At 45.3% G+C, this 13,933-nt stretch overlaps 1 protein-coding gene across 2 annotated transcripts in view; it reads left to right on the top strand.

Moving 5' to 3' along the window:
• LOC124596418 (targeting protein for Xklp2 homolog) overlaps window positions 1-13,933 on the top strand; it is a 165,111-nt gene that overhangs the window by 29,850 nt on the left and 121,328 nt on the right. For both annotated transcript variants that reach the window (XM_047135549.1, XM_047135548.1), the window contains exon 3: window positions 10,768-10,876. In XM_047135549.1, the coding sequence (XP_046991505.1) occupies window positions 10,768-10,876 (109 nt within the window). The remainder of the gene's footprint in view (window positions 1-10,767; window positions 10,877-13,933) is intronic.

Here is a 13,933-nt window from a genome sequence, read left to right as displayed (position 1 = left end):
CGAGCCAACTGGGGGAGGGCGCTTTACATGATGCATCATGTCCATCATGCGCCGAGACCTTTCGTATCCTTCGTTGACATGGATCTGCACTTCTGCTCATTCTCCAACTGTTGGTCGAGGTCACCCTCTTGGTTGCGTATTTTTCCATCAGCTGTGGAGTATCATTATCTACGCTGACGGTGATAATGGACTTGTTTGTTTGGTTGCACCTGATATCCAGCACGATAGTCAGTCCATTGTGGTGGGGCCGCCATGTACCTTGTTGCTTGTAGCCCCCTGACCACACAGAGATCGCTCTGCTGAAGCCTGCACCGTTAACTCCCCAAGTATGCCAAGGAGTAAAAGCCAGTCACCTTGGGACATCGGGACTCCCAGCTATGGCCATCCTGCCAGGTGGCCTTTGTTGCACCTGGGTGGCACCCGTGGGGAGGACCACTGGTCAGAGTGGGTGGCATCAGGCAAATGACACGCAATGAAGTGTAGTACATCATCTCTTGCTGGTGGTCAAACGCAAGCAGTCTCTAAACGCACAGAAATACAACCCTAAATCGTTGCCCTTCCTGGCCACACCATGGGAGGAACGTCAGGCTAAGGATGGGAGCAGCTCTTACTCGCCCCGGTATGTTGTACGTTTGAGAGCTGATAGGGAATCTTTGATGACGATGAACACTCAGTTTTTTGTTGAGTGTTTAGAGGACAAGTTTGGGTGGTGGAGGGCTTGTCCAAAGTGAGACCTGGATCAGTCTTAATCCAAACAGCATCCTCTGCCCAGTCACGGGCGTTACTCGCTTGTGACAAGCTGGGGGATGTTTCTGTAACAATCATGTCCCATAAGAGCTTAAAGATGGTCCAGGGTATCATATTCCACAGGGACCTTCTTTTGCAGTCTGACGATGAGCTGAAAGCTCATGAGGTGTACATTTTGTTCAGCGTGTCCACCGGGGTCTGAGGGATAATCACTTTCCCACCGGTGCCTTCGCCTTGGCCTTCAAGGGTCACACGTTGCCCGAGAAGGTAAAGGTGATGGTCTAACGCTGTGATGTAAAGCCCTATATCCCTCCCCCAATGCGGTGCTTTAAATGCTGGAAGTTCGAAATTCGGCCATATGTCTTCACACTGCACTTCCAGCGTCACGTGCCAAGATTGCGGATGCCTGTCACATCCCAGTACTCCATGTGTCTCACCTCCCAAAATGCGTCAGCTGTGGAGAGCACCATTTGCCTTGCTCGGCTGACTGCAGGATTCTCCAGAAAGAAAGGAAAATCACGGAGTAAAAGACCCTGGACTGACTGACCTACACGGAGGCTAAGAGGAAATTTGAATGCCTACATCCTGTACGTATGACATCGCCTTACACCGCCGAAACAACAGTTCTAGCCCCGTCAGCTCTGCCAAACCCAGTCACCTCTCAGAGGCTTTCTTCAGCTCCTCTCGCTAGGAGGGGGTCCCTTCTCAGGTTTCTGCTAGTGGGAAAGATGACCCCCCCCCCCCCCCCCTCCAGTGGCTGAAGAGCCTAAAAGCAGCTGCTTGTAGGGCTTCACACTTGTCCTCAGTCCTGGAGATTGAATCAGTGAGGTCCTCCCAGCCAGGGAAATCCAAAAAGCAGTGAGAGAAATCCAAAAAGATCCCCAAGACCAAGGGAATTGCGGTGGCATCCACACCACTGCTACCTACAAGCTCTGCGTCTGCGGATGGGGTGGAGGTTCTGGCATCCGCAGAGGTTCTAGATCTCACCGGACCCTCAGACTCAACGGATATAGACTGCTCAGGCAATAAGTCGGTGGCAGCAGGTGACCCTCAGGTGTAAACTGCCTCATTGAATGAATGTTCCATGCCTTCCCAGTCTAACGATGAAGTCATCCTCCAGTGGAATTGTGGCGGTTTTTTCCACTCCCTGTCTGAGCCATGGCAGCTGTTAAGCTTTACACCTGCTTTCTGCATTGCCCTCCAGGAAACTTGGTTCCCGGCAATGCGGACCCCTGCTCTCTGCGACTATAAGGGTTATTACAGGAACCATAGCGGCTATAATCAGGTGTCAGGTGGACTTTGCATTTACGCCCTAAACTCAGTGTGTAGTGAAACTGTGCTCCTTCAAAACCCTCTTGAAGCTGTGGCTGTCAGAATAACTGTCTGCAATGTATACCTTCCTCCAGATGGTGCAGTACCCCTGAATGTATTAGCTGCACTGATTGATCAACTCCCTAAACCTTACCTACGTCTGGGAGATTTTAATGCCCATAGACCCTTGTGAGGTGGCACCATGCTTACTGGCCAAGGCAGAGATGTCGAAACTTTACTGAAACAATTCGACCTCTGCCTCTTAAATACTGGGGCCGCCACATGTTTCAGTGTGGCTCATGGTAGTTACTCGGTGATTGATTTATAAATTTGCAGCCCAGGGCTTCTCCCATCTATCCACTGGGAAACTTTCACCTCTGCTGTCACTGTTGAATCTCCTCCACATCGTAACATGGATGTGATGGTTGAGCAGGTGACTAGCACAATTGTTTCTGCGGTAGAAAATGCAATCCCTCGCTCTTTAGGGGGCCCACAACAAAAGGCAGTCCCTTGGTGGTCACAGGAAGTCGCTGAGGCAATTAAAGAGCGTCGGTGAGCTCAACAGCGGCATAAGCGGCACCCTTCCCAGGAGCACGTCATAGCCTTTAAACGGCTCCGTGCCCGTGTTTGCCAGCTTATAGAATGACAGAAACAGGAGTGTTGGGGGAGATGTCTCGACCATTGGGTGCCATACGTCTTCTTCCCAAGTCTGGGCAAGGATCAAATGTGTTTTTGGCTGCCAGACCCCAAAAGGTGTTCCTGGTGTTAACAGAAATAGTGTGTTACCTACTTACACAATCGCGATTGCCAAGCACTTTGCTCGAGCCTCTGCGTCAGAGAATTAGCCGCCAGCCTTTTGCACTCTCAAATGGCGGCTGGAAGGGAAAGTCCTCTTGTTCACTACACACCACAGTGAATCCTATAACGCCCCATTTACAGAGTTGGAGCTCCTCTGTGCCCTTATACATTCATTGCCCTGACACTGCTACTGGGCCAGATCGGATCCACAGTCAGATGATTTAACATTCCTCATCTGACTACAAGCGATATCTCCTCGTCATCTTCGACCGGATCTGGTGCGATGGCATCTTTCCACCACAATGTCGGCAGAGCAACATCATTCCCCTGCTAAAACCCGGTAAAAACCTGCTTGATGTTGATAGCTATAGGCCCACAAGCCTCACCAAAGTTCTTTGTAAACTGCTGGAACATCTGGTTTGTCGGCAGTTGGGTTGGGTCCTGGAGTCATGTGGCTTACTGGCTCCATGTCAGGGTGGCTTCCGCCAGGGTTGCTCTACCACTGATAATCTTGTGTCCCTCGAGTCTGCCATCTGGACAACCAGCAACACCTGGTTGCCGTTTTTTTTTTTGCTTTACAAAAAGCGTATGACACGACCTGGTCACATCATACCCTTGCCACATTATATGAGTGGGGTCTCAGAGGCCCGCTCTCAATTTTTATCCAAAATTTCCTGTCGCTTCGTACTTTCTGTGTCTTAAATTATGGTGCCTTCCATAGTTCTTCCCATATCCAGGAGAATGGGGTCCTGCAGGGTTCTGTATTGAGTGTATCTCTATTTTTAGTGGTCATTAATGGTCCAGCAATAGCTGTAGGTCCATCTGTCTCAGCTTCTCTGTATGCAGACGACTTCTGCATTTCATGCTGTTCCATCAGTACTGGTGTTGCTAAGCGGTGCCTACAGGAGCCATCCATAAACTGCAGTCTTGGGCTCTAGCCCATGGTTTCCAGTTTTTGGCCTCAAATTGTGGGTTATGCACATCTGTCGGCATCGTATCGTTCATCCGGAACCAGAACTTTACCTTCATGATGATCCACTCACTTTAGTGGAGATATATTGATTCTTAGGACTGGTTTTCGATGCCCGGTTGACTTGGGGCTTTCTCATCTCCGTCAGCTTAAGCAGTAGTGCTGGCAGCACCTCAATGCCCTCTGCTGCCTGAGCAACACCAACTGGGTACAGATCGCTTTAAGCTGCTGCAGCTTTACAGAGCCCTCGTTCAATCCCGCATTATTTATGGGAGTCTGGTTTATGGTTCGACAGTGCCCTCAGCGTTGCGTTTACTCGGCTCAGTGCACCACTGTGGCATTTGCCTAGCAACAGTAGCTATTAGAATGAGTCCGGTGACCAGTGTCCAGGCAAAGGCCGGAGTCACTCTATTGCAGGTTAAGCGTGCACAATTGCTGGCCAGTTACGTTGCACACATTTGTAGTTCTCCTGCGCATCCGATTTACCGTCTCCTTTTCCCACCCACGACGGTTCATCTCCCGCATCGGCTGCCCAGGTCAGGACTTCCAATTGCAGTTCGTGTCCAGTCCCTTCTTTCCATACTGGAGTCCTTATCTTTACAACCTATTTTTGAGGTCCATTCATGTACACCTCTATGGTGTACACCTAGGCTGTGGCTTCACCTGGACCTTTCACATGGCCGTAAGGACTCGGTTAATCCCGCAGCTCTCCTCTGCCACTGCCTCTCGATTCTTGACATGTATTGAGGCCATGAAATGGTTTACACCGATGGCTGAGTGGCTGATGATCATGTTGGCTTCGCGTATGTCCATGGAGGACTTATTGAATAGCATTCCTTGCCAGATGGCTGCAGTGTTTTCACTGCAGAGCTGGTGGCCATCTCTCATGCTCTTTAACGCACCCACTCATGCCCTGGCGAGTCGTTTCTTCTCCGTACTGACTCCTTGAGCAGCCTACAAACTATCGAACAGTGCTACCCTTGTCATCCTTTGGTAGCGACCATCCAGGAGTGCATCTATGCCCTGGAACGATCCAGTCCGTTCTGTGGTGTTTGTCTGGACTCCAGGTCACTTTGGCATCCCAGGCAACGAACTTGCTGACATGCTGGCCAAACAGGCTATGTGGAAACTGCTTATGGAGATAGGCTTTTCTGCAACTGACCTGCGTTCAGTACTACACCGCAAGGTTTTGCGGCTTTGGGAGATGGAATGGCATAACCTCAGTACACACAACAAACTGCGTGCCATTAAGGAGACTACGTATGTGTGGAAGACCTCCTTGTGGGCCTCTCACAGGGACTGTGTGGTTTTCTTGGCTCCGCATTGGCCACACTTTGGTGACACAAGGCTACCTACTGCACTATGATGACCCACCTCAGTGTCGGTGCAGCGCCTGGCTGACAGTGGCCCATATCTTGGTGAGCTGTCCTTTGGCTGCCCTGCGATGGACTCTTCAGTTACTGGACTCGTTGCCATTAATTTTAGCTGAAAATGCCTTGTTGGCTAATTTAGTTTTACGTTTTGTACGTGATGGTGGGTTTTATCATTCTGTATAAGTTTTCGCACGTGCCCTTTGTCCCTTTGTGTTCTCCACTCTAATGCTTTTAGGCTGGATGTTTTAATGTGTCACAGAGTGGCTGGCTTTTCCTTTTTATTCTCATGGTCGGCCAGTCACAGTCATCTCCCCTCTTGTTTTTATCCCTTCTACCTGTTTCTTGCTTCTCTCTCTGTGTTTCCTGTTTTGTCCATAGTAGTGTTGGGTGCCCTCCTGTCGTTCTTATGTTACTGTGCTGTACGTCTCCTTTCTTTATTTTCTTCTCTCCTTTGTGTAATTATTTTACGGAGAACAAGGGATTGGTGACCTTGCACTTCCCCCCCCCCCCCCCCCGCTTCCCCTTTTAAACCAAATAACCAATCCTACGGTGGGCTCTCAGAGCCGCTCACTGATGCCTGTTCCCCAGGTGTTCGTGGGCCCTTGTGGTGCTTTCATCGCGCCTGCTTCAGGGGTATTGGCTCCCCACCTGTGAGGAACACCAGTCCCTATCACCCAGCTGGAGGGGCCTCGTCTTCCTCCACCATCTCTAGATAGGAAGAGGTCCCTCAGGACTCTTCCTTCCACGGTTCTGGCGGGTTCACAGCCAGACACCTCTGATGACTGAAGGAACCACAAGCTGCTGGCCGCCGGTCTTCTCATTTTTCCTGTCCCAGAAACCAATTCAGGGACGCCTTCCCAGTCCTTGTCTTATAAGGAGAATGACAAAAAGAAGGCCCTCACTCCAGCAGACTCTGTGTGTACTACTTATGTGCCCAATGTGGAAATCCCAGTGGCCCCTGAGACACTAGATCTCCCCATGCATTATGTTGCGGAACCTATGTCCTCTGACATATGTCGGTGGCAGCACATGACCCTGGGTCATAACCTACTCCCCTGCCCCTCTTGTCTCGTATCCCCACAATATGTAGACAGTCCGATCCTCCAGTGGAATGGATTTTTCCACCACCTGGCTGAGCTACAGCAGCTTTTAAGTACTTACCCAGTATTCTGTACTACCATCCAGGAAATGTGGTTTCAAGCAACTTGAACCCCTGTCCTTAGCGGCTACCGAGGTTATTTTAAGAATTGTACACACGGTGAGAGGGTATCAGGTGGAGTTTGTATGTTTGTGCTGGACTCTGTATATAGTGACCTTGTGCCTTTTGGAACATCCTTGGGGACCGGCTGTTCGTGTAAGGGCACATAACGATTTTACCATCTGTAATGTTCAGCTCCCTCCCAGGTCTCCGCTGTCCATTCCTGATTTTTGTCAAGAACTTTCTATCATGCTGTACATTCCGGGTTCAAGTGGGTGCTTCATTCAATAGCCCCGTACCCAGGAGTGAGGTCCTGCATGGCTCTGTACTGACCCTTTCCCTCTTGTAGCCGCCAATGCACTTCTGTCACTGTCGTACTGCCCAACCACACCCAGAGCTTTACCTATGCAATCAATTACTTCTTGTACCTCTTGTTGGGACTGGTCTTCGTTTCCAAACTGATCTGCCATCCCCATCGTCACCAAATTAAGTGAAAGTGCTGGTGACACCTCAATACGACTTTGCTGCCTCAGTAACACTAACTGGGGTGCAGATCGGTCTAAGCTTTTGTGGCTCCACAAAGCCCTGATTGTCCCATCTTGACTATGGGAGTCTTGCATATGGCTCAGCATCATCCTCAGCATTACTGATACTGGCCCCCATTCATCATTGTGAGGCCCGACTTGACAGGAGCCTTCCAAACAGCCCTGTGAACGGCATGCTACTTGAGGCTGGAGTCCCTATGCTAACAATAGCTGCTGAATTATGCTATTCACATTCGTAGCTTCTCTGAACCTCCCAACTACCATGTCGTTTTCCCTGGAAGGGGGCTCCCTCTCCCACAGCAGTGACACAGAACTGGGTTTACAATTGTTGCATCCTTCCAGAGCTGCAATTTCCTCCCTCCACTGTTGCCTCTGGTCAGGGAGGCATCACATCTGCCCCCACAGCTTGTGCCCCGACTTCGGATTTGTCTCAAGGTCTCCTTTGGACCAAAAGATTCCATTGACCCCAGGATTATTTGCCACCTGTTCTTTGGCTGTCCTTGAGACGTATCCGGGTTCAGTAGTAATATTCACTGATGGCTCAACAATCAATGGACAAACAGGCTTTGCATACTCAAATGCATGGCGCAATGAATTCCACTCTCTGACAGATATCTGCAGTATTTTCACTGCTGAATTGATGACCATTAGACTGGCCTCTATCCATGTTTGTTCTTGCACTGACAAGAGTATCCTAATCTGTAGTGGCTCCCTTAGCAGCCTTCAGGTTATAGACCAGTGCTACTCTCCTCACTCACCAGTTACACTTACAGATATCCACGATCTTGTCTCTTACCTCCATCAAGCTGGACGGCCAGTCGTTTTCATTTGGATCCCCAGTCATGTTGGGATTTCATGATATGAACTTGTTGGTCAAGCTGGCCACTAGGATTCAGATTCTGGAAATGGGGGTCCCAGAGTCAGACCTTCGGTCTGTTATACGCCGTAGATTGCTGGAAGTCTGGGACTTGGATTGGTCTACCCTGATCTTCCCAAACAGAGAGCAGTGAAGGAGACCACAATGGTGTCAGTCTTTCCTGCGTGCTTTCAAAGGGAATCCACCGTTCTCTGACTCCACACTGGCCACACTTGGCTGATCAATGGCCGCATCCTCTGATGTGAGGATCCTTCCTACTGCCGATGTGGAGCCCGTCTGATGGTGGTCCACTTACTCATAAGACGGCCCTAATTTGGCTGCTTTGAGGTGACATTGTAATATTCCTGACACGCTCCCTCTGGTGGTGCTAGCAGACAACACCAAAGCGGCTCATCTGGTGTTATCTTTTGTCCGCGAAGGTAGTTTCTATTCATCGCTGTCAGGTAGAGCTTTTTGGTCTCATTGACATGCTAGAGCTTTTTGGCCTCATTGACGACCTGAGGGATTTTGGGGCACCCTTCACTACAATAAGTGCTATAATGTGACTTGATGAACACACTTAAAATTTCACTTTTCATTCCAGGCAGCTTCTCCAGTGAGGCAGTGTTTATACAATGGGTTACAGCCATGTATTAGTTGTTATTGACGGTGATCAGGCATAATATGTGTACATTAAAGCACATGTTGAAACCACATGACAGATAGAGCAAGACTGGGACCGAACACAGAATCTTACATAAAATTCTACTAGGTCCTCCCTCCCATTTCCCAAGCTTCACAATGATTTATTGCATCACTTGCTGGACAAGCTCTCTTCTAGAAGAAGCAGTGATGTGGGGAAGTGGTGTAACTACAGCCTGCTGTTTCAAGAATGAATCTTTCATTCTGCCACAATGTGTGCCATAATTTGAAACCATAGTATTTTACAGTGTTTGCTGATAAACACATTGTACCCCCACCAGTGCTTAGTCACAGATTACTTGGTTGTATTATGTGAAGTATCCAGTGTGCTACAACAGCTGTTCCGAGGTACTACATCTAAGAGAGCTTCACAGAGAACAGGTAGGAGAAAGTTGATAATTCATAAAAGGGTCATCTTAACCAGTGCAAGCTGGGCCAGTATACTGTATATCACCTATACCACTTTCTATAGAATAGGGGCTAGACTGAGAGACTTTTATGGAGGTTGGTTCTGCAAGGGGAATTTGCGTCTTACTGACAGTTATCCAGGCACATGATGAGCTGTCCCAGTATTTGTGAGTGAGGGTTATGACCAGTGCCTGGATATCTGTTGGTAAGAGCAGTGTCCCCAAAAGACAGCATCTGGGTTTAAATCCTAGTTCAGTACGCAGTTCTAATGTAAGGTGAGTAAAAAAAAGGTGCACTCTCCTACGCAGAGTAGAAGATTCATTCTCATGAATATGTTGTCAAGAATTTGGTAAAAGTATAATGTTGTTTGTTGTTGCCATTTCATTGTTAACAAGCTGATCATAATTCTTCTCAGCTCTCCATGGACTTATGGTCTAAGATTACGTTGGTTTTGTAATTTTGTTTTTCATGAAACGTACTGTGAGTAGTAACATCCTTCTTGTCTTTCCATTTAGTTACCATTTAACTTTGCCTCCAGCTATTTCTCTTCTCTGCAGCCTTACCATCCCCCACACCTAGAACATAATACATTCCCAAGTTCACAATTGGTGTAAAAGTCATCCAGGTAACAGCTTAGTTAATAATTGAGAAATCTACGGTTCAAAAGCATTTGATATTGGAGTTTGTTGGCATGGATGTCTGTCCATAATTGGGATCTTTGGCAGTGAGTTTTCAAAGCCCATATTTCGTGAACTTGCATGTCAAAAGCAGTTATTTACAACAGAATGCAGGAAATAATTCCAACATTCCCATAAAAAGGAAAAGAGGTAGCAGAATTCCTCATAACTAGGATGTGGCAGAGATTTCAGTTTGATAAAGTACTTGTATGGCTTGTATTAAAATGCATTTAGAAATTGGCAATATGATAGTCACCTCTTTTTTGCATTTGTTGTGGACAGGGTTTTTTGTCATTTAGGTTCTTACTGTGGAACTTTGGGTTTCTTAGAGAGTTTCTAAATTTATGGTTTGACTTGTCTATAAATACTTTTACGTTTAATTTGTAGTTATGGTTAGTGAAATAATTGTGTTCGAGATTGTTTAGTGAAATAATTGTGTTCGAGATTGTGTTCACAATGCCATAAGAAACAAATTTTATCTCAAACCTCATTGTGTTTGTAAAGCAGAAATTAGAACAATAACAAAATATAGTAACATTGGAAAAATGTACAGCTTTGGAGGAATTAATTGTAAAGTTTATATTATATTAAAAAACTTGTTTTGATGTACATCCTTGATAGTACAGGATTAGAGGCTCTTTGGATCGCTCAAGGGACATTATTATATAACACTAATGAACTGTATCACTGGCTGTACGATTGTGTGATGGTGTTCTTTTGGACATATCTGAAAGAACAGACACCGCGCATTCATATAATTGATTCGGACCTCCTGCAGGAATCTCGAAGTAGTGAGCATGGAGGACATTGGGGTAGGGACTCCAGATAGGTGACACAGTGTGGATTGGCTAAATGGCTTGCTGAAGTAGTCCACAGAGTTGTGATAAATGCTTTGTCCGTGTGGCACAGTGGTTAACACAACAGTCCAGTAAGCAGGAGATACTGGTTTTGAATCCTGGTCTGGCACGCATTTTCGCTCATCACCTCTGATTCAGTGTAAAGTCCCAATGCAGCTGATATCAATAGTCTCCTCCTCCTCCTCCTCCCCCCCCCCCCCCTCCACCTTCAATTTATATGTAACACATTATTGGCTGTTACAGTTCCATTTAAAATAAGAGTTTGGTAATAAGTGTAAGTTAGAAGTTACTACCAAGTTGGCATTAACTTTCATTTCAATTTCAGGTTTCAGTTGCTAAAACCTGAATCTTCAGGAAGACAAAGGCACAATTCTTTGTGTTCGCCAAGCAGAAAACACCCTGACCAACGGAGGCGATCACGATCTGTACAACTAGTGAGTTTTTAAAAAGTCTTTACACTTCAATTTTTAATGTTATACTTATGCAACATTGAGGAAGAAATGAGAAGCAGGAACAGGAATGCCTTGTGATATTTTCATTTTCAACTAGATTTTCGCTAGATTAAGACTATGGCTGATTCTAAAGTTGTTTAGTGGATATTAAGAGTGGGCTGGAAAGATGTTGCCATTGTAATAATACTACAGTTGTAAGTTTAGTGCGTTCGTGCTGCCACCTCGATGATTGGCAACTTGGCCCAACAATGATGAAACAAGACCATTGACTCTTAATGGTGCATTTAACCTACACTATCGCTGCTAGTGATCCTTGCCACGCGATCATATCAGGCTGGCTTGTTTTTCACACTATGATCATTACTGTATGCCCTGAAACATGAGCCGTGATTGGCTGCTTCAAGGTCACCCTAGCAGTGGTTTTTTTTGTCTGCTACTTGTTGCATGGTTTCTTCCATCGACTTCTACAATTCCACCTATCTTTACTCTTCAAATTACTGTGAAGTGTACAGCTGTAGGTACTTATTGTTGTATCGTATATTAAAGTATGGAGTGCAGGAAAAATGACTTGTTAAATACTATTGTGCAAGCTGTAATTAACCTTATCTTTGTGATCACTGTGAGATCGATATGTTGGGAGCTGTATATATTCCTAGATTCCTCACTTAATATTGGTACTTAAAACGTAAGTTCTCTTTCGACAGATCGTTTGTATCTAACTTCAAACATCTTCCAGCTTGGGTTTTTCCAGAGTTCCGTGATCCTCCCATGATCAAACATGTGACCATTTGTACTGGCCTTCTTGGTATACTTTCAGTGTCTGGGGTAACGTTATATTAATTATCTTTGGAAATCAGTTCCTTTGTTTCACCTAATTTATCATTTTAATTTTTTCAGTAGAATATCAGCACAAATATCTAAGAGTGGCAAATGTAGCACTTGAAGTAGATGTGGATAAAATCTGATGAGATAGTAGGCCTATGAACTGTTCTCCAGCGGAAGTTACATTAACGATTTAAAAGTCAGATCTTCGTAACCTACAGCATTCTGGTTCAGTAACAGTTAAAATAAACTGGAAGTTTTGTTACAACTTTTGCAACCATCTGAAAAGTGCTCTGGATAATTTTTGAATACCTGCAGTGTGGGTGGTCTACGTTCAACGGTGCATTCATACCACTTCTTTGTCAATACCAACATTTTTGCTGTGAATGAGCTACAGTTATTGACATCAGACGATGCACAGAACATAGTTTTCACTTCCCACACTGCAAGAAATATAAAATTAGCGATGTGAACAGCCACAGGGTAAAAGTTCGAACTGCCCCAAAAGATACATTAAAAGATATTTCTCAGTAATGGACTCAATAATTTATCAGGATGTTGTCCGAATATTTTCCACATGGATTTACGTAGCAGTTGATGTTTCTGGAAAAATTGACATTGAGTAATATTTTTCTAACAGGTAATAGCTGATCGTAAGGCAGCTCTTCGAAATGCTGGTTAGCTCCATGTAGCATAGGTTTGGGAGTGTGGCTTCTGTGTACAGCAGCTGTTGTGGGCTTCCGAAGGCTCTGTACATTCAGTCTAAGGGTGTCTTACCAACTGCCATATGATTTTTGTTTTTTGCTGTTTTAGCGAAATGGAATTGAAGGAGCAGCTGAATCTTCATTTTCTAGTTCCTGAAGCTTCATTTTCTATTTCCTGTCCTGGTACATATATCTGCTTTGATGCATAATTGACATTTAATATCAAATATTTTTATAGTGGTGAAGACAGTTTTGTTTTTTGCATTTGCAATTTTATCCACTGTAGGGAAGGTATGCTAAGTTCATAAGTTTCTTGATAGAGCACACTACAATAAGGCAATGTAAGTGTCACAACCGATTGAGGGTGTCATGAATGATTAGAGGACACAAGTGCATGAAACATGTTCTGTTACCTTCAGCTGCTTAGAATTTCCTTGCTGGCTGATGGCATTTGTAATATAAAATGTATTAATAAGTACCTTTTTGTGAACATATTGTCAGAATTCTTCAGAGCTTTATTTTCTTTGGAATAACTGTAGAATATGGTAAGTCTGAAAACAACAAAAGATAGATTCGTTGTGCAATGTGGTAGGTAAATGTAGGAAACATGAGCTTAGATCGAAAGTCGAGGATTTTGTACACCCAATACTGATCTAAATGTCAGTGAAGAACAACAACAGTAAAAAGCCAGGCAAGGACATATACCGTATGTAATTTCAGCAAGCTATGTATTGTGTTAACCAGTTGTTATTTTCTAACGGTTTAGCAAAATATACAAAAAATGATGCATATCTGAATGATACTTAATGTAGCATATTACATAAACTACATACTCATAATACACTAGTGTGAATATGGAAATGAACAAATACTACAATCAACATTGAAGCTGCTAGTTTGTTTGTCAGCCAGTCATGAAACAGGACCCATGATATTACAAAACATCCCTGTTTCCTCATGCCTACTCATAAATGCCACAGATTGAACACACATGAAAAACATGTAAATGTCTCATGTTTGGAATTGAAAAAGAGGATAAACATTAACCAAGCAGTGAGCTCACATACACCACATTAAAGATCTCTCTAAAACTCGCTGTATTTAGTACGATTTATTGTGATAGTTTGGGAAATGTTATTTCGGAAGCTAAATATGCTATCCATAGATATTTTGGTGTCATTCACTATTTGGTTATGAAAAGAGATTCAGTCCATTAACTACACTCTTGGAAATGGAAAAAAGAACACATTGACACCGGTGTGTCAGACTCACCATACTTGCTCCGGACACTGCGAGAGGGCTGTACAAGCAATGATCACACGCACGGCACAGCGGACACACCAGGAACCGCGGTGTTGGCCGTCGAATGGCGCTAGCTGCGCAGCATTTGTGCACCGCCGCCGTCAGTGTCAGCCAGTTTGCCGTGGCATACGGAGCTCCATCACAGTCTTTAACACTGGTAGCATGCCGCGACAGCGTGGACGTGAACCGTATGTGCAGTTGACGGACTTTG

This window comes from Schistocerca americana, chromosome 2 (assembly GCF_021461395.2).
Source record: "Schistocerca americana isolate TAMUIC-IGC-003095 chromosome 2, iqSchAmer2.1, whole genome shotgun sequence".
NCBI classification, from domain to species: domain Eukaryota; kingdom Metazoa; phylum Arthropoda; class Insecta; order Orthoptera; family Acrididae; genus Schistocerca; species Schistocerca americana.
This window is presented reverse-complemented; position numbering and strand designations above follow the sequence as displayed.